The following is a 22,932-nucleotide window of genomic DNA, read 5'->3' on the forward strand; positions in this document are numbered from 1 at the left end:
CCCAGGCCTCCCTTCCTGCACACCCCCGGGGCCCAGGCCTCCCTTCCTGCACACCCCCGGGGCCCAGGCCTTCCTTCCTCCACACCCCCAGGGCCCAAGCTTCCCTTCCTACACACCCCTGGAGCTCAAGCATTTCCTTCCCTCAACACCTGCTGCATGGTTCTGACCTAATCTCATGAAACCACTGGCATTACTAAGTTTTGATTATGGTATATTTTGCTGAGGTGAGTGTTCATAGTACCATTCTCATACTCCAAAGTGCCCTGTGACTTCAACAAACCAAGCTTTGAAATAGCATTAAGTCAATTACCTTTCTTTCGGAGGCTATGAGAAATGATTTTCCTCAGCCATTCTGGGCATTAAAACCTGACATTTTGTTCTTTATTCCTAGAACCCACTTAACTCCTGAATCCCGTCTATTAATTTACATGCAATTACAGAACTCACTTCTGAACCTTCTGATCTGAATATTTCCTGATGTTTGTGTTTTTTATGAGCTTTGGCAGCATATACTTACTCCGGTAAGAGGAAGCTAACACTGACGGTTCTTTGTTTAGAGGGATCTGCAGCAAGTGAGTCCGGGCCACATGTTATCTGGAATTCCCTCTGTAAAACGATGTGACGCGTGAGTAGGTACAGAGTCTGATGCCTACAAACTACTCCAGGTTTTCTGAATACACAAAATGGACCCAAACATTCTTCCCACTAAGTTAACATTCTTTTAAAACAAATAACCATTCTTTTGGCTTGAAAAGCTCTCCCATCCTCTGTACCGACCATGATAGGCTCTGAAGTCCCAGTATGAACACCCAGGCCACATCCTCATCTCACATCTTTACTAGGCGGGACACAAACGCGGCAGAGCACTCACTGGCTTGTCCCAGGGCGTCTGAGCTGGCACCACAGTGCTGGGTTCAATTTTCTGAAATTTGCTCAGTGCTTCCTCATGAATTTGTTTCAGATGCTGTTCTAATGGAAAATTACCATACGTGAAGAATCTAAAATGTTAAGAGAACATATTTAGTCAATTTTAGTTTAAAAAATCTGAAATCAGGTGCTGTCTTTTTCACTGAAATACAGTACACAGGAGTGCCCCTTATCTGAGGACTCGCCTTTCGGTTTCAGTTAACCTTACTCAACCAAGGTCCAAAAATATCACTGCACTTTGAGGGATCAAATTCACATAACTGTTATTACGGTATACTGTTGTAACTGTTCTATTTTATTACTAGTTATTGTTGTTAACGTCTCACTGTGCCCAATTTGTAAGTTCAACTTTCATGCGCAGAGCGTGGTGCTATCCTTGGCTTCAGGTATCCGCTGGAGTGCAGTGGCACCGTCACAGCTCACTGTAGCTTCAAACTCCTGGGCTCAAGCAATCCACCCACCTCAGCCTCCCGAGTAGCCAGGATTATACCACCACACCTGGCTAATTTTTAAGTTTGTTTTAGAGGCAAGCTCTATGTTACCCATATGGGTCTCAAATTCCTGGCCTCAAGCAATACCCCCCGCCTTGGCCTCCCAAAGTGCTCGGATTTACAGGCATGAGCCATCATACCCAGCCAAAGATTAATCTTTCATTTTAAAGTTGATCTTAGCATGTGACAAAAATCAAACGAGGTATTTGTTAAAATACTTTATAGCCCTAGGTACGGTAATATAGTAATCCAACCGACAATTTCACAAAATTCAATTTTTGGCAACAAATTTAAGGTTATAGGTGTTTATAAAGATAAACATTTGTTCAACCAGAGGAACAAGGTTACAATGGCAGAACTTGTCTTTTTATTTACATGTTGCCTGAGCTATCGTTAAGATTTGGTGAACTAGGCCGGGCGCTGTGGCTCACGCCTGTAATCCCAGCTCTCAGGGAGGCAGAGGCAGGAGGATAGCTTAAGCCCAGGAGTTCGAGACCTGCCTGGGCAATATAGCGAGACCCCGTTCTCCACAAAAAGGATAAAAACAAAAAGACAAAAAAAAAAAAAAAAAAAGATTTGGTGAACTAGTATCTTAAGCTTCAACAATTTCTCACTCTAGAATTTCGAAACAAATTTTACACTCTAGGGGTTTAGAGAATCCAGGAGCAATCACTGCCCCTGGTGTCCAGATGCTGGTCTCTAAAGGCCCTTCCTCATCAGCAGAGAAGCCGCAGAGGTCCCTGCAGAAGCGAACAGTTGAACCTCTGGAGCAAGGAGGGCCTGGGTGTGCATGTGTTGGGGAGGTGGGGGCTGGAAGCATAGAGACAAAAGAAGTTAACAAAGGCCAAACGAGTCAACAGCCGGGGCAAATGTGGGCATGAAAATGAATACATCCCATCTGATTCCACAAACTCAAATATATATACATACAGAAATATTTCTGTGAGGTCATCGTGGTATTAAAAACAAAACAAAGAAGGCGGGGGAAAAAAAAAAAAAAAAAAACAAAAAAAAAAAAACTCTTTTCCAGGGGGGGAACGGGGTCGACAGCGTCTTCCGTCATCATTAGAAATAGTTCCTGCATCACCCCTCCTCCTAAAACTGGACTCCCACAGAGAGCAACCGGCTCTGCCTTTTCCATCAGAATCCTATTTCAAGACAACCCAACAGCCCCGGCTGACGTGATCATTGCAGAGAGCCAGAGTAGCCCACCTCCTCTGGGGAATCAGCAGCAAGGCTGCTGTGAACTTCGGGTGAACTCCAGAGTAGTGAAACCATCCTAGGGGAATGTGTGTGTCTCAGAGAAAAGCAGAGGCGCCTAGAAAAAGATAACCAGCTCTCACTGACCTTGCTGCAAGATAGCTGTTAGCTGAAGCATGTTAACTGAAGTGTGAGAACTATAACCACAAGCTGTTCTAAGTAACTGCACCCTCCCTCTGCGATGTGCTTTGTAAACATATAAGATAAAGTACTCTGAGGCAGGTCAGGGCTGAAGAGACTGGCATCCTCAGCTTTTTGGGCCACCTGGCCCAGCTCTCTGTGTTATGTTTGCCTGTATGTCTGTCTGTATCCCCCGCTATTACCTCTTAGGTCTTCAAACCCTCGTGCAGCGCAAGACACAGCACATAACAGAATGAGGAGCTCTTCTTTGAAGAGGTCCAGAAAACAAATGAAGAAGAAATTACAGAATTAGAGAAGTTCGCAGACTCTCATAAAGTATTTGATTCAGGCAATAATCCTCAGTGAATATGAAAACCATTAATAGGTTGATGAGGAACTCAGTATTCACAGGACACCAAAAACTCAAGCCCACCAGCTGGTCTTCGGCTAAAGGGAAAAGCAGATCTTCCCGAGGGAGTGGCCGACCCTCAGCATGGACCCGCCTGGCGTGAGACCCCCAGTGGAGGGGGGCAGGCCTTGCACAATGGCAGGATGTGGCCGGTTATGCAGAGCTCCCCACAAGAGACTCTGCTTAAAAAGGCGCAGCCTGACTCAAACCAAGTTCCAGCTCTCAGGAAATGCAGAAACATGGCACCCACCACCACAAGGGAGCAGCCAGACCACCAGGAAAGTGAGCACCTGGGAGAAGCCTGGCCTGCACGCTCATGCGCCATCCCCAAGGGGGCGTCCAGGAGAGGCCCCTGGCCCACCAGATGTGACCTGGGGGACCCGGAGAAGCCTGGCCTGCAAGCTCCTCTGCTGTGTGCGAGGGGGTGCCCAGGAGACCCCGGCCAACCAGATGCGACATGTGGGACCCGGAGGAAGCCCGGCCTGCATGCTCCTCTGCCATCCCTGAAAGGGCGCCCAGGAGAGACCTGAGGGACCCTGTGCATCAAACATTTTGGGGCGAACTAGAAAATTTGAATACGGTATAAGAAATAGGCGGTTTTAAGAAAGTATGTTTTAGTGTATTAAACTGAAAATGGAATTAGCTTGTGTTAGAAAAAATCCTCATGTTTTTGGGTCACAAATTCAAATATTTAGGGGTAAATGATCACAACAGCTATAACTTACCTCCAAAAACTTCAGCAAATAATTACCTATTATGTAATGAGTGTTCTGGGGTTCATTATTCTAGTCTACTTTTCTATATGCTTGAAAGTTTTCATAATTTTTACATAAAATAATCTTAAAGTGTTTTTAAATCAGCATTTATATGTAAGTATATTAGTGTTTTATATAAGATATATTACATAACTATGTTATATTAGCGACGTAAGAAACAAGCAATGTATCAGAAAGTGAGAATGTAATTAAGGTTCAGCAACTGCATCCACTATTGAAAGAGCACTTCTAGTGCCAAGGACAGGGCTGGAAGCGTCACACATCCTGTGCAGGGGTGGACGCCACCCTGACACCCCCACTTTCAACGCAACAAAGCTGGGATGTGATGCAAGAGGTTGGGGGAGGGGCAGGACCCTTCTCTGGGGGGCTCTAAATGCCATGTTTGTAACCACCATGCTGAGCCTACTGAGGGCTCTCACTGTAAACATCCAAAACAACATCCAATAAGATAGGCAAAATCAGGCCAAGAATCTTACCTTGACTTAGAGATTTCCTAAGCATCGCTAAATATGAGAAAAGCCATGCCATGAAGTGTAAGAACACAAACAAGTCAACTTTTAACAATCAACCATCAAACTTTTCCAACAAAATATTACCTAGCATTGCTTGGGTGATAGTGAGTGGCATGAAATTGCTTAAGTTGTTCCCACGTAAGCTCCGGGATGCACAATGGGTCGCCCCCAGACACCACTGAGTAAGTGTGGTCGGGAAGAAGTCTGTTCTGAAGGTGCTGGGAGAATATCCTCTCATTGTCTGCCTTGAAATGTAAAATAAATAATAGTACATATAAAATAATACACATATACACTACATCACTTATATAGTCAATTACATTCTGGTACATACATCTGTAATACTTTGCAAATAAAACTGTTCTAACGGCAAAAAAAAAAAAAAAAGACAATGTGCAGGCAATGTTTCACATGGCATTCAAACATTCATCACCCATGCCCAGGACCCGAGGATTGAGAACAAGGGACTCTTCAGTGTGTGCTGAACAAATGCAGAGCTGAGAGCTGTAAATCAGGAGGATCACCAGGGCTGCCTATCAGCTGTGACGGAGGTGGGGAGAAGCTGTCACCCCAACTAGATTTTTTTTTTTTTTTTTTTTTGAGACGGAGTTTCACTCTTGTTACCCAGGCTGGAGTGCAATGGCGCGATCTTGGCTCACCGCAACCTCCACCTCCTGGGTTCAGGCAATTCTCCTGCCTCAGCCTCCTGAGTAGCTGGGATTACAGGCACGCACCACCATGCCCAGCTAATGTTTTGTATTTTCAGTAGGGACAGGGTTTCACCACGTTGCCCAGATGGTCTCGATCTCTTGACCTCGTGATCCACCCGCCTCGGCCTCCCAAAGTGCTGGGATTACAGGCTTGAGCCACCGTGCCCGGCCTCCAACTAGATTTTTAAAAAGATGTCTTGGAAGACCCCTAAATTGAGTATGAAAAGACAAGACATGGTTCACCAGCTGAGAGGCCATGGGAATCAGGGAGCAGGCTACCCACAAGCCTCGGACATCAGGACAGGTAGGTTGTCAAAATCACAAGGGGACATGAAGACATGGGCGCAGGACAGCAGCTCTTAATCCAAAATGGTCTCAAGACTCCTTTACACTCTGAAAAACTAACCCATTTATGCCTGAGGTTGCAATTTTTTGTGTAAAAACTCAGACCTTGGCAATGACCTTGTGCCGTAGGAATATAAATAACTCCCACAAGCTTAGCATTCCAATAATGGAACGCTAGGTATAAACAGGTTTTAATGAGAGCCCAAACAGCTTTTGATTACGTAGGCTTCTTTTGCCTATGTAGGTGCCTGTTTATATAATTTTTCTGTATTCTAAATTAAAGCTGAGACATTTAAAAAATACTTATTCCTTAAGGTAAGCCATCATTATATGTTAATATAAACATTTTTGAAAAATATTTCTCAAAGTAAAAAACTGACTACTTAGAGTGGTGCTGTGTTGCCTTTCTTGCAATCTCTGTAGCGTCTGGCTCAGAGGTAAAGCTGGACTCTCCCACTTGCTCTGTATCCAGCTCGCTGTGTGTCACATACCATGCCATGTGGCCTCTAAAAAGTTCACCGTGTACTTGGGCAAGAATGAGTGAAAAAGACGATGTCTTGGTAGTGGTATGAAAATAGCCTTTTTTTTTTTTTTTTTTTTTTTGGAGACGGAGTTTCGCTCTTGTTACCCAGGCTGGAGTGCAATGGCGCAATCTCGGCTCACCGCAACCTCCGCCTCCCGGGTTCAGGCAATTCTCCTGCCCCAGCCTCCTGAGTCGCTGGGACTACAGGCACGCGCCACCATGCCCAGCTAATTTTTTGTATTTTTAGTAGAGACGGGGTTTCACCATGTTGATCAGGATGGTCTCGATCTCTTGACCTCATGATCCACCCGCCTCGGCCTCCCACAGTGCTGGGATTACAGGCTTGAGCAACCGTGCCCGGCCGAAAATAGCTTTTATCTCCCAGTCTTCCTGCGGATCATACACAGGGATTCCCAGACACGGTCTGAGACCCCTGGGAGGAATAGCCTGGCTCTGCTACCCCCATGACTCTGCTCACAGCACTGACCTCAGCTAATTAAAGAAGGTATCACCTATGATGAGAACATTAAATAAAAGTTAACCATCTTCCAAATGCATCTATATGACAATATTGTACATGGGTAAGGTAAGCTGAACACAACACAAAAAAGGAAGAAAACTTACAAACACTCCCTTCATCTCATTAAAGACGACTCCTTTAAAGACCAAGGGCGTCTGGGGGTCGCTGGGATTCTCATGTTCCAGCCGCCATCCTTCCTGCCTGAGGACAAACAAATAATTATAAGCTGATAGTGACTCAAATACTCAAGTCTGTACCAACTAATCAATCATTCATTACATACCAGAAATCCAGCTCTCGTAAACATGGGAAAAAAGTGGCATCCAAATACACCGAGAGGAGATTCTGAAAGTCCTTGGGATTTTGTGTGGAAAATGGATACAGGGTGTAATCACTAGCTGGGTACAAGTGAAAACAGAAAACTTAAAATATAACAGATTCCTACTAAAATTATTGACTCTTAAGCCTCACTTCCCCTTTGTCCTACGGACAATAAGTTGCAGCTAATCTTGGGACACAGGCAGTGGCCCTGCGCTCTGGCCCCCGGCCTCAGCAGCTGTCCCAGCTCCTAACTCCAAGTGCTGCTTTCCCAGACCTGTCTCAGGATCTGCACTCAATGAGCACCAGGGCTCATTCTTCAAGTTTCTCCAGAGACTCTCATACATCTACAACGATGACCTCATTCCCTAAGAGCATGGATTTAACCTGCTCTCCAATCTCACTCCCTCACGGAACACACTGTTCACATCAGCAGCCTATCCACTATCGTGAGTCTTACTAAAACTCAAATACCAACATTACTGGTAACTCTGGAAGCCTGGCATTCCAGTGATATCCCCAAGAGAAAACCGTTTTGAACCTTTGAGGGAAAAGTTCACAGACCTTTTCTTAAAATGCTAGTTTTTTAGGCCGGGCGCGGTGGCTCAAGCCTGTAATCCCAGCACTGTGGGAGGCCGAGGCGGGTGGATCACGAGGTCAAGAGATCGAGACCATCCTGGTCAACATGGTGAAACCCCGTCTCTATTAAAAGTACAAAAACATTAGCTGGGCATGGTGGCGCGTGCCTGTAATCCCAGCGACTCAGGAGGTTGAGGCAGGAGAATTGCCTGAACCCAGGAGGCGGAGGTTGCGGTGAGCCGAGATTGCGCCATTGCACTCCAGCCTGGGTAACAAGAGTGAAACTCCGTCTCAAAAAAAAAAAAAAAAATGCTAGTTTTTATAATCTCACTACCATGTGGCTTTCCTGAAGGATTAAATTTCTAACGTCTTTCAACTAGAAAGAGGTAAAAATTCTAGTACATTCGTCACCCACTACCCTCTTTCCTTCTCAGAAACTAACAATTCCAGTGAGTGTGCCTGCAAAGCCAAGTGCAGTTTCTGTTCAGGACACCGGTCTTACCTGTGAAGGCGTTCATGAACGTGGAGAGGGAGCGGTTCAACATTTTGAAGAAAGGGTCTCTGCATGGATATTTCTGAGACCCACAGAGGACAGTGTGCTCAAGGATGTGAGGAACTCCAGTGCTGTCCATGGGAGTGGTGCGGAACTGCACGCTGGGGAAGGAGAGTGAACAGAACGTGAAATGTGAGGAACACCCATGCTATCCCTGGGGGTGGAGCGGAACTGCACACTAGGGAAGGAGGGTGAATGGAAGGTGAAATGTGAGGAACTCCCGTGCTGTCCCTGGGGGTGGAGCGGAACTGCACGCTGGGGAAGGACAGTGAACAGAATGTGAAAGGTTCAGCTAGTGCTGTCGGCAGAGTTCCCGGACGCATGACAACCTCAGGCTACTAGAACTCATCGTGCTGACACCACAATCCTCCAGCAGGAGGTTTTCCAACTATAATTTACAGTCTATATATTTTGATGAGATTATAAGGTAAGCTTTTCCTTATTATTCAAGATGCTCTGTCAATAAGAATACTAGTGAGATATTATTTTGAACCATGTAATGGACAGTCAATGCTTTAAATTGAGCTTACCCAACCTGCGGCCTGCAGCTCACAGGATCAGGACAGCTTGGAACGCGGCCCGATACAAATTCATGCACTTTCTTAAAACACTGAGGTATTTTATTTTTAAGTTCATCAGCTATCCTTAGTGTTAGTGTATTTTACGTGTGGCCCAAGATTACTGCTATTCTTCCAATGTGGCACAGGGAAGCCAGAAGACTGGACACCCGTTTTAAATAAAAACACTCAAGACCATGTTCTTACAAAGTATCACCTACCTGAACAGATTATTTGTGTCTTCTCTGGCCAGGTGTAAATACCTGGCTCCTGTGACATCATGGCTGAGCTTCACTGCAGTCAGGAACAGCTCAGGAACAGATGTCACCTGAGTTAACAAGAAAAACAAAACCAGCTAAACTTAGACAAAATGGCCTTTGAAATGATTATCTTCAAGACACTGAGAAAACTGGTTTTTCTGCCTGAAATTAGGTGACACCGGGAAGCCAGCATTTCAGAGCCTGACAGGACAGAACCAACCTGTCCAAGTCCCTCATCCTACAAACGAGGAAAGTAAGACCTAAAAAAGGCAGATGAGAATGTATATATATATTTTTTTGAGTGCTTACTACTGGCTAGGCATTTTCTATTTTTTTTTTTTTTAATTTTTTATTCTTTTTTGTATATGCATTTTGTAATCATGTCACATAAAACCCTGTAAGGGAGATATTCTCATCCTCATTTACAGATGAAAAAAAACTGAGGCTCACAGTGATGAAATAAGCTGCCCAAATCACAAAGCCAGGATTCACCCTGGTGTCCGCCCTTCCCATGGTACTGGGCTGCATGCATCTGAGTGCCACAGCTCCCCTGCACCATCTGCCCCGCGGCCCCTGCTTTTGTGCATCTCATCTCCTGTAGTGTTCAGAATGGCCCTGCAAGGAGGGTAAATGCGGGAGTGCGCTAGCCTGCGACAGAGGGAGGGGCTGCAGGTCTCCAGGCTCCATGGATTCTCCGTGGTAGCTAGAAGCACAAAGCTGGGGCTGCCAGAACTGCTGGAGGGGCTGGGAGGATAGGAAAGCCCCCAAGAAAAAAAAAAAGAATCCTCAGTCCTGGGGCATGGTGGAAGGTCATCTCCTACTTTAGGTAAGCCTCCTGGTGGTGTCCACACTCCTCAGTATTAAAGAAACTGTCTTCTCTCCAGTCGTGCCAGCCAGACTTCTCCCTCAATCACATACCATGACCCTATGATGACCACACCACTCACCGCCCCCTCTTCCAGGTGCCACAAGAGTCACCTGTCTAAGCTCGCACAGCAAGCCACTGGCAGAAGTCAGATCTTGGGTATCAATCCAGCCCAATCTAGGGAGCCTGCCATCCAACACTCATGCATAAAGCGGTCCACTACAACCTGCATAACCTACAGCTGTTAAATTACTTATGTTTCTAAGCTTACTGTACTTTGTAATAGACGACCAATGCGTGTAAAATCAGCGGATGCAGTGAGATGTCTGCTTTCTAATCATATACAGCATAACAGTAATAGCTTTCATGGTAGCTATTTCTCAAACAAGAATCATGACTTATCCTAAGTTCCAATGGCTGGACACAGTGGCTCACGCCTATAACCCCAGCACTTTAGAAGACCAAGGTCATAGGGTTTGGCTGCGTCCCCACCTAAATCTCATCTTGAACTGTAGTTCCCATAATCCCTACATGTTGTGGGAGGGACCTGGTGGGAGGTAACAGAATCATGAGGGCGGTTCCCCATGTTATTCTCAAGACAGTGAGTACGTTCTCATGAGATCTGATAGTTTCATAAGGGGCTTCCCCCTTCACTTGATTCTCACTCTTTCCTGCTGCCCTGTTAAGAGGTGCCTTCCACCATGATTGTTAAGTTTCCAGAGGCCTGCCCAGCCATGCAGAACTGAGTCAACTCAACTTCTTTTCTTTATCAATTACCCAGTCTTTGGCATTTCTTCATAGCTATGTGAGACTAAACTAATACATCAGATAAGAGGATTGCTTGAAGCCAGGAATTTGAGACCAGCCTAGGCAACAAAGCAAGTTTCCATCTACACACATACACACACACACAATTAGCCAGGTGTGGTGGCACCTTGTCCCAGCTACTTGGGAGACTGAGACAAGAGATCACTTGAGCCCAGGAGTTCAAGGCTGCAGTGAGTCAAGATCATGCCACCACACTTCAGCCTAGGTGAAAAGGCAAGTCCCAGTCTCAAAAATAAATAGGTTTCTATAAAATCTGAAAAATAAAGAAGAATCAACCACTCTGGGTAAGGCCCTTATTAACAGTAACCTGTACTATAAATCCAAGTGTTTTTGGCCAGCCTTTGCAGGGTTTCACAAATGCTCTGAGTCTGGTTTCATGCCTGGACCTTGCCGGCCGCTCTCACATCACCCTATCCAGGAGCTCTTCCCTCTCCCCCAGCAGCAGCAGCTCCCACTCCTCTCCACTGTTGTCCTCGGCACACCGCATGGCGTCCACTGTGTCCCCAGTCACAGCTGCATCAGTCTTTCTAGATGGTAAGCTGTTTGTCTTTTACATTTGCTATAACATCAAACAAAGCCAACAGCCAGCCAAATATGTGAAGTGTGTCATTTTTAGTTATTATGCCAAATAAAAAACAATGCAAAAGGTTGAAGCAAAATCACAAAACAAAAATTCATTTTAATGTAAACCCAAGTAAGTATAGGTCTACAATTTCTTCTCTATAATTCTCAAAACCAAATGGCTCAAAGAACAAAGTTTCTGCAGAAGTTTAGAGCAAACTATTTGATGGCAAAACCTGACCGAACAGATCAGGACGTTTAGTCTTCATGATCACAATCGGTAAATCATCAGGTTTGGCTGCAGAAACACTAGTGTGTCTGATCACAGGGACCCAGCTAAAAGGGTTATTTTCTAAAATCTGACAAGATTCAGGCTTTGCGGGACTCCAGGAAGGGACTGAAGGTCATTTCATTCACAAGAGCTGTTCAGCTGAGTAGCTACCATACAGCCGAAGCTGGGCCATGGCCTCGGGACACAAGGATGAAAAGGCAAGTCTCTGCTTTGAAGGGCTCTGCACGTCCGCCAGAAGCCATACCCGGAGTGCCTGCGGATTTGAAGGGAGATGCCGGGGAGGAGCCGTACCTGGTTTACAGTGAGGCCATACCTGGTTTATGGTGAAGCCGTGGATTTTCTCTCCCACTTGATACTGCAGAGCCCTCTCACAAGCCCGGGTACTGCTCCATCGCCACGCTTTGTGGTATGCATGCCTAGATAAAGAAGAGTAACTCATCAACTACATTAGATGAGTTACAGGAAAATTATCTGGCTAACATTATCCAGCAACAGAGTGAAAATACTCTCATGTGATAAGGACTATTAATTAATTAAAGAAAAATTAAACACTGCATCTTCCAAAATCTTGCACAATCCAGAAAACTAATTTCTGGTAAGTTCCTTTCCAAGTTAATGACCTTTTATCTTAACCAAAGCTTCAATATTGGAAATCTTTTCTTTACACATGTTCACGAATAACTATAATACAATTATGGTTTAAATTCCCCTTAAGAGCCGGGCGCGATGGCTCAAGCCTGTAATCCCAGCACTCTGGGAGGCCGAGGCGGGTGGATCACGAGGTCAAGAGATTGAGACCATCCTGGTCAACACGGTGAAACCCCGTCTCTACTAAAAATACAAAAAATTAGCTGGGCCTGGTGGCGCGTGCCTGTAATCCCAGCTACTCAGGAGGCTGAGGCAGGAGAATTGCCTGAACCCAGGAGGCGGAGGCTGCGGTGAGCCGAGATCGCGCCATTGCACTCCAGCCTGGGTAACAAGAGTGAAACTCTGTCCCAAAAAAAAAAAAAAAAAAAAAAAAAAAAAAAATTCCCCTTAAGAAACAACTTTTAAACAAAAGGGCTGCATTCCCTCACAGAATCCTCACAAGCCTCCACAGTACAGCAGGAAACTCACGCTACAGTTAAATTCCATTTCAAGCCTAACAAATGGGTGAAAATGTTAAAAGCCTAATATTACCAGGAACTCTCATACACTGTGGGTAACCCCCCATATAGGCACCAAGGAAAGAGACCTAGGCAGAACCCTGGCACAGATAGGGCTTGAAGAATATCTCACTTTATAGTGTTACCACTCAGCTATTTCCTTTTATATAATCCTTTACATAATCATATATTAGTTTATAGAATTACAGCTTGAAGAATCCCTTTACATAATCCTCTATATATAACCATATAATGGTTCATAGTCTGAGTACCTGAAGAGTATTTCCACACACACACATATAATATTTTAGTTCATAATCGGAGGAATGCCTAGAGTGGACACAGTACAGAGCATGAATTAAGGGATAAGCAGCTTATAGTCAGAGGAATGCCTAGAGCAGACACAGTGCAGAGCATGATTTAAGGGAAAACAGTTAAACCAGGACAAGAATCCATGGCCCAGGCGGCAGTGTTCAGTATCGTAAAGATACCCGCTGTATGGCAGGCTTGCGGCGAGAGCCACTCCTCCTGATAAAGGAGTTGTAGGACCTTGCTCCAGTTCTTGTGGAAGGCTGCCCTCAGACCGGCAATCCACCTTGGTAACTGTGAACTTTATCAATCAGCTCCTGCTACTGTGCTGCTCAAAAAGCATCTTCCCATAGAACTCATTGGAAGCTGCCAGCAGGTGGCGGTAACCCTGACAGCTCTGTTACAACTGTGTGACTTAAAGCATCCCCCCAATAAACCTTAGAAGTAGTTTGCCCATAGACAGAAGTATTGCACACTGCACCCTCTCACTGCGCAGGGCCCATCTTCTAGCCTAGGTGACCTAATGGGGGTGAACCCCTTGTTTTATTGCTCACGACCCTATCACTATCCTTAAAGATGGTTTCACTCAGCCCTGCCCCCTAACCTATACACAATAAATACTCACGCTTCTGGACATTCGGGGGCCTCGCCTGACTCTGCTCATATGTGGCGTGGCCCCTCGAGCCCAGCTGCAATTTCCTTGTACTTCTGTGTCCTGTCTCTTTATTTCTCGGATCCTGCGCCTCAGCACAGCATAAGGCACACCCCACAACCCTGGGGGCCTTCAGCCCTACAATACACTACTACAGGGAGTATAAAGTGGAACGACTTTGGAAAAGCACTTGGCATTTTTTTTTTTTTTTTGAGATGGAGTCTCACTGTCACCAGGCTGGCGTGCAGTGGCGAGATCTCGGCTCACTGCAACCTACACGTCCCGGGATCAATCGATTCTCCTGCCTCAGCCTCCCAAGTAGCTGGGCCTAAGGTCGTGCACCAGCACGCCCAGCTGATTTTTTGTATTTTTAGTAGAGACAGGGTTTCACCATGTTGGGGCCAGGATGGTCACGATCTCTTGACCTTGTGATCCACCCGCCTAGACCTTCCGAAGTGCTGGGATTACAGGCGTAAGCCGCTGCGCCCAGCCGGCAGTTGGATTCTTTAGCAAAGCTGAAGACCGGAGACACTCACCTCCACACCGCACACCACTGCCCCAGCACACACGGACAAGAGTGTCAGCACGAACCCTGACAGTCCCAAATGTCCGCAGAGAACAGATAAACTGCAGACTAATCATTCAGTAAACAAAAACCCTAAGGACCAATAAAGTAAAGGGCCTACAGCTCCACGTAAACAAAGATGTGGGTCACATCATGTGAAACGAAAGGTACACGATACAGGATTATCCTCAAGAGGTGTTATTCAAACAGGTAACAAGGTATTGTCAGACTGCATATAGGTGGTAAAATATAAAGAAAAAGCAAGGGCCGGGCGCGGTGGCTCAAGCCTGTAATCCCAGCACTTTGGGAGGTTGAGGTGGGTGGATCATGAGGTCGAGGGATCGAGACCATCCTGGTCAACATGGTGAAACCCCATCTCTACTAAAAATACAAAAAAATCAGCTGGGCATGGTGGTGTGTGCCTGTAATCTCAGCTACTCAGGAGGCTGAGGCAGGAGAATTGCCTGAACCCAGGAGGCGGAGGTTGCAGTGAGCCGAGATCGCGCCATTGCACTCCAGCCTGGGTAACAAGAGCAAAACTCCGTCTCAAAAAAAAAAAAAAAAAAATAGGGAGGCAAGGACTTTTCTGTAAGTCAAGACAATGATAATTAAAAGCGAGGGAGAGGGTTATGAGCAGTTAGGGGCAACCTTCAGCTTGGTCATGGGGAAAGTATATTTATTTATTTATTTAGAGACAGAGTCTTGCTCTGTTGCCCAGGCTGGAGTGCAATGGCACAACCTCCACCTCCTGGATTCAAGAGATTCTCCTGCCTCAGCCTCCCAAATAGCTGGGAATATGAGCACTCACCACCATGCCCTGCTAAGTTTTGTATTTTTAGTAGAGGCGGGTTTTACCATGTTGGCCACGCTGGTCTCAAACTCCTGGCTTCAGGTATTACCCCCCACCCCACCCCGACCCGCCTTGACCGCCCAAAATGCTGGCATTAGAGGGGTGAGCCACCGCCCCCAACCCACTTACTTTCTCACAATTATTCTCAGCTGGGTGAGATGACTCACACCTGTAATCCCAGCAATTTGAGAGGCTGCGGAAGCGGATCAGTTGAGCCCAGGAGTTCAAAGCCAGCCTGGGCAACATAGCAAGATCCCTTCTCTTGAAAAAAGTATTATTTTCTCAAATTGTACGTCTTATGGGATTTTCTACATCAATAAACCCACCTAAATACTTAAAGACGATGTGCACGGGGGAGAAAAACGCCTATTCAGTCACTGGCAAGGTTATGAAGGTATACTCAACATCTGCTGACTGACTTCGCAAATTTCAGAGTTAAGAGCCTGAGCAACATTTTAAGAAATTACTGATCATCAAGGACATGATAGGAAAGCCCTGAGCGGCGAGGCCAGGGCCTCCCGCGAACTTTCCAGAAACCTGCTGCCGCCGAACCCACGCCACGGACGCCCCGTGTCTCCAGGCCCGCGCCGGCGGCGCCGAACGCTACCTTCTATTAAACACGGGCTCGTGGGTTACCGCGAACGCCAAACCGCTTCGTCATTTTTTCCCCCATAAACTGAGTCACTAAAAAAACAGAACAGTTCCGTTCCGGGAGGCTCCAGTTCCCCGAACACAGCAGGACTTTGATTCTAACGCGTGGGCTGCGGGCGCCTCGGGTCTCTGAAGTGACCGGGGGGGCAACGCCATCAGCCAGTGCCCGGGTTCGAGCCCACGCCGACGGAGGGCCCCGCGGCCCGAGGTGCCGCCCCCGGAGGTGCCGCCCCCGGGAGCGGGCAGGCGCTCCGGGGTCCTCGGGCCGCGGACGCGGGAGCCCCGGCTCGCCCCAGACCTTCCCCTCCCGGGTCCCGGCGCGCCGCGTCTCACCCGCCGCCCAGCCGCCTCAGCGTCAGCAGGCCCGGCCGCCCGCCGCAGCGCCACATGGCGTCTGACCTGCACTGCCTTCGCCAGGGAGCCCACTTCACCCGACGCAGGCGCGGGGCGGGGCTCGCGGTGCCGGCCACCACTCCTATTGGTCAGCGTGGACGGCGACGCCCTCTGCGATAGGCTGCAGGGGAAAAGGGCGGCCACCCCTGTTACAGGGAGGGAAGGAGGGCGGGAAGGAGGAAGGTGAGCAGGGAGGAGGGCGGAAGGGGCGGGGCCGGCGGGCCGAAGGAGGCGGGCCGAGGCGAGGGGCGTGGTTAGCGTTAGAAAGGGGCGGTGTGCGGCCAGGAGAAGGATGGGGGCAGGTGATAGGAGGGGGACGTGGGCACAGAGGACAGTGGGGCGTGGCGGGAAACGTGTCTCTCTCGATTGGGTGGGGCCTGGTGGAGGGAGGGGCTGCGCAGGTGAAGAGGGGCGTGCTATGTTGGGCGGGGCTGTGCAAGTGAGGGGTGGGGCTTAGTGAGGGGTGGCTCTTTGTAGGTGAGGAGTGAAACCTAGTGGGAGAGGGGCTTGTAGGGGAGATGGGCCTTGGGGGCGGGGCTTGCAGGTAATGGGGCGGTGCCTAGTGGGCGGGGCTGCCGGTGCGCTGGGCCTTGGGGGCGGGGCTTGCAGGTAATGGGGCGGTGCCTAGTGGGCGGGGCTGGGGTGGGCTTTGGAGGAAGCCTGCACCGAGTCTGACCTTCCCAGTTTCTCAGAGCCTCTCTTCCTCCCTTCACCTGCTCCCTCTATTTTTCTCTTATATCACGAATACAAACAGACTCAAATCTCTGCCTCCTAACGGGCTCTGAAAAAAAAATGCTAAATAGACAGCTGCAGTGCTTGAACAAACCAAGGCTTTGGAAGCAATGGGGCAGGTAATACAGTGAGAAGTCGGGTGTCTACCCCAGGCTTTCCACCAGGGCAGCCAGTTCTGGGCTACAGGTAAACAAGCACCTCCTTCTTGATGAGCCCAGAGGAACCAGAACAAAGGTAATAGCAGAAATGACAGACACAAACACGCTCTGCGCATCACCTCTCTTTTTTTTTTTTTTTTTTTTTTTTTTGAGACGGAGTTTCACTCTTGTTACCCAGGCTGGAGTGCAATGGCGCGATCTCGGCTCACCGCAACCTCCGCCTCCTGGGTTCAGGCAATTCTCCTGCCTCAGCCTCCTGAGTAGCTGGGATTACAGGCACGCGCCACCATGCCCAGCTAATGTTTTGTATTTTTAGTAGAGACGGGGTTTCACCATGTTGACCAGGATGGTCTCGATCTCTTGACCTCGTGATCCACCCGCCTCGGCCTCCCAAAGTGCTGGGATTACAGGCGTGAGCCACCGCACCCGGCGAATCACCTCTCTTCTAGGGAGAATTTGGATCTGTGAACGCAAAATATCCGGGTCAGGTCTCAATCAATTTGGAAAGTTAATTTTGCCAAGGTTAAGGGCGTGCCCATGACATAGCCTCAGGAGGTCCCAAGGACATGTGCCCAACATGCTTGAGACACAACTTGCTTTTATACGTTTTAGGGAGACATGAGGCACCCACCAAGATGTGTAATCCAAGTGGGGCTTCGTAGATAAGAAGCAAATGGTTGCATTGTTTTGAGTCCCTGATTAGACTTTGTCACTGAACACACAATTTACATTTGAAGGTAGGGGAACAGTCCCTGATTCCTTCCTCTGATTCAGTGAAACAGTAGGGCGGAGAGAGGGATCAGATATGCGTTTGTCTCACCCGTGAGCCTCAAGGGCTGACTTTGAGTTCCGCCTGTCCTAAGTCCATGAGGAATGTCCTTGTGGACAAATTGTGAGGAAGCTATTTAGCTTTTAAAAATCTTGATAGCTGCCTTACTTAGGAATAAAATGGGAGGCAGGTTTGACACAGTTCCCAGCTTGACTTTTCCGTTTGGCTTGGTGATTTGGGTTCCCAAGATATTATTTTCCTTTTACAGGTGATACATATTAATAAGTCATCACAACATCTCTGATCTTAGGGGAGACCGTTGGGTATCATTAACCCTATTGTGAGTGGCCAGGAAAATGAGACACTGGAAGGTTATCGTGTTTTTACATCTTTGAAGATAGAGGCTGTGTAAGTCTAGTAATTATTGCTTAAGAGTATGTTCCCATAGCATGCAATGCCACTGATGGATAACCTAGATAAACAAACGCCCAAACATTTACAAACAATTATTTTGAGTAGCAGTAAACCTAATTGTAACACCCACAGGTAGTCTCAGTTTATATTAACACAAATACTCCAACACAGAAATTAAAAATCCGAACTTGTCTATGCAATTTGCTATGTTACAAAACCACATCCTATGTATAGTGAAATTCATTGTTTTAGTGAAATTCAACAGTGATTTTTTTAAGAAATCAGAATAGATTGTGACTGAGACATAGAAGGGCAATCAAATAAATATTGAGTCTCAAAGGCTTAATTGTGTCTCCCCAAAAAGATATAGTGGGGTCCTAACCCCCAATACTGCAGATTGTGACTTTATTTGGAGATATAAAGTCTTTACAGATATAATTAAGCTAAAATGGCATCATTGGGTGCGCCCTACTCCAGTATGGCTCATGTCCTCATAAAAAAGGAAAATTTGGATGCAGAGATAGATATACACATACAGGGAAAGTGCCATGTGAAAATAAAGGAAATATTGGGATTGGAACTTCTACAAGCCAAGGAATGCTGAGGGTTGCCAGTCCATAACCACAGCCTCAGGATGTGAAATGGAATAGACCCTGCCTTCAAGCTCAGAAGAAACCACCCCTGCCATAGCTTGATCCTGGACTTCCAAACTCCACAATGGCGAGATAATACGTTTCTTTTTTTCGAATCTGCCCAGTTTGCAATACTTTATTACCATGGCCTTGGCAAACAAATACAGAGATCTCAAAGTACGTTTACCTCTGAAAGAAAAATATGAAGTGATTTAACCAAATATGGTGTTTTCCAGGGTTGCATGTCATGGACATAATACATGCATTTGGAAAACCTTTATTTCAGAATTCATCATAAACCAAAAGTGATGATTGCTGGAAATCAAAAATAAGCAATTGGCTCAGTGCCTCTAAATTTAGGATTACAGAAACGTATGGAATGTCAGCACACAGTGTAAGGAGAAAGCGCCTCCTACTTTCTGGAAAACCCAGACTCCAACCCTAGTACCATTCATCCCTCATCCATTCTTTTCACACGATAAACGATTTCAGTGTTATCTATCTGCTAACCACCAACCTCTGTTACTTATGAGTTCGAATAAAGCATTTCATCTTTGTGTTGAACTTATATAGACTCACCTGTAAAAAAAAAAGAGGAGACTAGATTTTCTTCAAGTTTACTTTCCACTCTAAAATTCCTGTAATCCCAGCACTTTGAGAGGCCGAGGCGGGCAGGTCACCTGAGGTCAGGAGGTCGAAACCAGCCTGGCCAACATGGTGAAACCCCACCCCTACTAAAAAGAAAGAAAGAAAGAAATACAAAAATTAGCCAGGCATGGTGGCAGGCACTTGTATTCCCAGCTACTTGGGAGGCTGAGGCAGGAGAATTGCTTGAGCCCAGGAGGCAGAGGTTGCAGTGAGCCAAGATCGCACCACTGCACTCCAGCCTGGGTGACAGAGGGAAACTCCGTCTCAAAAAAACAAACAAAAAAAAAAAAAAAAAAAAAAAAAAAAAAAAAAAAAAAAATGACCTAAGAATAAAGTAGATTGGGCCCTAACTCACAGCACAATGCTTAGGATGGAGTACAGAAAACCTCTGCCTGCCTGAATATGTTTGTCATCCCTAACATAGATTAATCACATGCCATCCTTAATGTGTTTTATCCTTAACACCTGTGCCATTCTAAACATGTTCATCACATGTCATCCTCAACATGTGTTTGCTAACATTGAAAATATTTAACAGGAGGCAGTATCTTGTGTTCCAAATTGAGGAAAATGCTTAAAATGCAAAGACCCACTTACTTAAATTCACACTAAGAGGGAATGATATTCTAAGAGAAATTATTGGAAGGAAAGAGCTGGCAAATATCTGAGGACCTCAGAAAAGGGCATCATCACCAATGGAAATGATCCAACAAAGAGAGAAAACAAGTGCTGGGAACTAAGGACAAAATGCACGTTCTCTAGCTGTTTATTTTCTAAGGCTAGCCGTTGTGCAGATTGCAATTGTTGAGTATGGTTAGACTTTCTGATGGTAACTCAAGGTCCACTATTTTCACGGTGAGTGACTTGGCAGCATGGGGAAGGACGCACAGTCCCGCGGCTACAACACAGAACAATTGTGTTTAAGGCTCTGTATTTGCTCTGTTGTCTGTTTTATGGTCATGGATTGCATTCTTCACGAGATAAGCCATTTTGTAATAGTTGTGATGCTTTCACATACTTTTTTCATTGGTTTCATGGGTAAGAGTGCAGATGGGTTCATAACAGTCATTCTTTTTTTTTTTTTTTTTTTTTTTTTTTTTTTTTTTTTTTTTTTTTTTTGAGATGGAGTTTCGCTCTTGTTACCCAGGCTAGAGTGCAATGGTGCGATCTCGGCTCACCGCAACCTCCGCCTCCTGGGTTCAGGCAATTCTCCTGCCTCAGCCTCCTGAGTAGCTGGGATTACAGGCACGCACCACCATGCCCAGCTACTTTTTTGTATTTTTAGTAGAGACGGGGTTTCACCATTTTGACCAGGATGGTCTCGATCTCTTGACCTCGTGATCCACCCGCCTCGGCCTCCCAAAGTGCTGGGATTACAGGCTTGAGCCACCGCGCCCGGCCAACTGTCATTCTTTTAAAAAATATTAAGCTCCAAGGGTAGGCTATGTGTGCTAGCCTAGAGCCAGAACCTGAGCAACGCCATTTTATAAAATACAAAACTGTTTTTAAAATAAGTTGCAACGGCTGCCCCATTCTCCTCACAATAACTGCTGGCCTTGGCTTCTGTAAATAGAACTGCTAGTTTGTTCTGCAAACTATGTAAAGCTGCTTACCTTTTCTTATCAGTAACTGCCAGAATTGCTAGCCTTTGCTTACCGGTAATAACCAAAATAAGCAGCCCAAGCTAATTCCATCCTGGCTCCTGTGACTTGTAATAAGTAACTAAGATCTGTGACTTTATCACTACCCAGACAATGTGTAAACAAATGTTTATCTTGACTTCTGTAAACCACTGAAGTAACAAACGGAATGACAAAAGTCCCCTGGCCCTTGGAATGTCCGGAGACCCCCACCCTCATCTCTGCCCAGGAGGTAATTTACAGAATTCACTAACCCTCAGAATGTCTGAAGCCTTTTCATCCCATCCCCACTCCTCACCCCCACTCCCAAGGTGGTTTTTCGGGTATAAAAAGTCTTAGCACCCTCCTTTCGACACCACAGGTTGGAGAGACGTGAGTCCTCTGTGGTCGCTGGCATAATAAATGACCCTGCAATCTGGCATACTTTTGTCTTGGTGTTAATTTTCTATGCTCGGTCCAGTACAACATATGTAGTTTGCTGCTGCTAAGTGTTGGATTTTTTTTTTTTTTTTTTTTTTTTGAGACAAAAACTCACTCTGTTGCCCTGGCCGGAGTGCAGTGGATTGATCTCAGCTCACTGCAACCTCCGCCTCCTGGGTTCAAGCGATTGTCCCTCCTCAGACTCCCGAGTAGCTGAGATTATGGGCTTGGATCACCATGCCCAGAAAATTTTTGTATTTTAAGTAGAGACGGGGTTTCACCACGTTGGCCAGGCTGGTCTCGAACTCCTGACCTCGTGATCTGCCTGCCTCAGACTCCCAAAGTGCTGGGATTACAGGTGTGAGCCACCACACCCGGTAGTGGATTAATGATTTGGAACGAGCACTTCAGGTGGAAATTAAAGACACTGTCCCTACATTTATGGAACCATTGGTCTGGCAGAGATTACAGAAGAATAAGTGGAAAATCATTGTGCAGTCTGACACATTCTGAAACAGACAAAGGCACAGTATGCTGTGGGAGGGCAGGGTTGAAGGTCTTATCACAAAATTGTGGCTCAGAGAGGACATTTCGAGAAGGCCGGATGAGGCTTTCCATAAATTACAAGTTCCCAACAGTTTAATTTGTATGTAGGTGTTCCCTATTGCATAACAAATAGCTACAAACCCAGTGGCTTAAAGCAACACAAATCAGCTAATAAGCAGAGACAGAGCGTGGCATGTCGCTCAGGCTATCGGCTTCAGCACGGCTGTGTTCACACTCCTGACATAGTGCTTAAGTGCTGCGCGCCCCTCTGCCTCCTAAAGCACCGGGATTGCAGGAGTGAGCCATTGCGCCTGGGCTCAGATTCACTAACTTGCAGTTGTGGAGGTCATTGTAGAGGTCAGACGTTCCACACTGGTCTCACTGTGCTAAAATCAAGGCATGGGCAGGGCTGTATTCTCTTCTGGAAGCGCTGCTGGGGATCCTGTTTCTTGCCTTTTCCAGCCTTTGCAGCATGCTCGCATTCCTTGGCGTGGAGCCCTCCCTCTGTCTTTGGAGCTGGCACTGGCTGGTTCAGTCTCCCCCTCCCCCGTGACAGTCCTCTGGCTCTGGTGCCTCTGCCCTGCTCTTCTTGCCTCTATTTAAGGACCCCCTGTAGCTACCTGGGGTCCCTCCGATAATCCAGGATAATCTCTTTAAGGTCATCTGATTAGCAGCTTTAATGCCATCAGCAACCTTAGTTCCTCCTTACCTCTCATAGCATATTCACAAGCTCTAGAGATGAGAATATGTACATCTTTAGGGGCCATTATTCTGTCTACCACAATGTTTAAATAACATCTGGCCAAGCACAGTGGCTCGCACCTGTAATCCCAGCACTTTGAGAGGCTGAGGCAGGTGGATCACTTGAGATCAGAAATTTGAGACCAGCCTAGCCAACATGGCAAAACCTCAGCTCTACAAAAAATTAAAAAATTAGCCAGGTGTGGTGGTGCATGCCTGTAGTCCCAGCTACTCAGGAGGCTGAGGTAGGACAATTGCTTG

The 22,932-nt window shown here is 46.6% G+C and overlaps 1 protein-coding gene across 1 annotated transcript; it reads right to left on the minus strand.

The window, feature by feature from the left end:
• Positions 1-347: 347 nt before the first annotated feature.
• LOC116546308 (presequence protease, mitochondrial-like) lies at positions 348-16,042 on the minus strand. Its single transcript, XM_032272618.1, has 9 exons — positions 15,912-16,042; positions 11,720-11,822; positions 8,822-8,928; positions 7,993-8,144; positions 6,877-6,991; positions 6,698-6,794; positions 4,580-4,740; positions 872-998; positions 348-606 (listed from the first exon to the last, which is right to left on the minus strand). Exons 1-9 carry the CDS (start codon positions 15,965-15,967, stop codon positions 514-516), a joined length of 1,011 nt encoding a protein of 336 aa, XP_032128509.1. The 5' UTR covers positions 15,968-16,042; the 3' UTR covers positions 348-513.
• Between the last annotated feature and the right edge of the window lie 6,890 nt (positions 16,043-22,932).

This window comes from Sapajus apella, unplaced genomic scaffold, assembly GCF_009761245.1.
Source record: "Sapajus apella isolate SASKATOON/1434 unplaced genomic scaffold, GSC_monkey_1.0 scaffold756, whole genome shotgun sequence".
NCBI classification, from domain to species: Eukaryota; Metazoa; Chordata; class Mammalia; order Primates; family Cebidae; genus Sapajus; species Sapajus apella.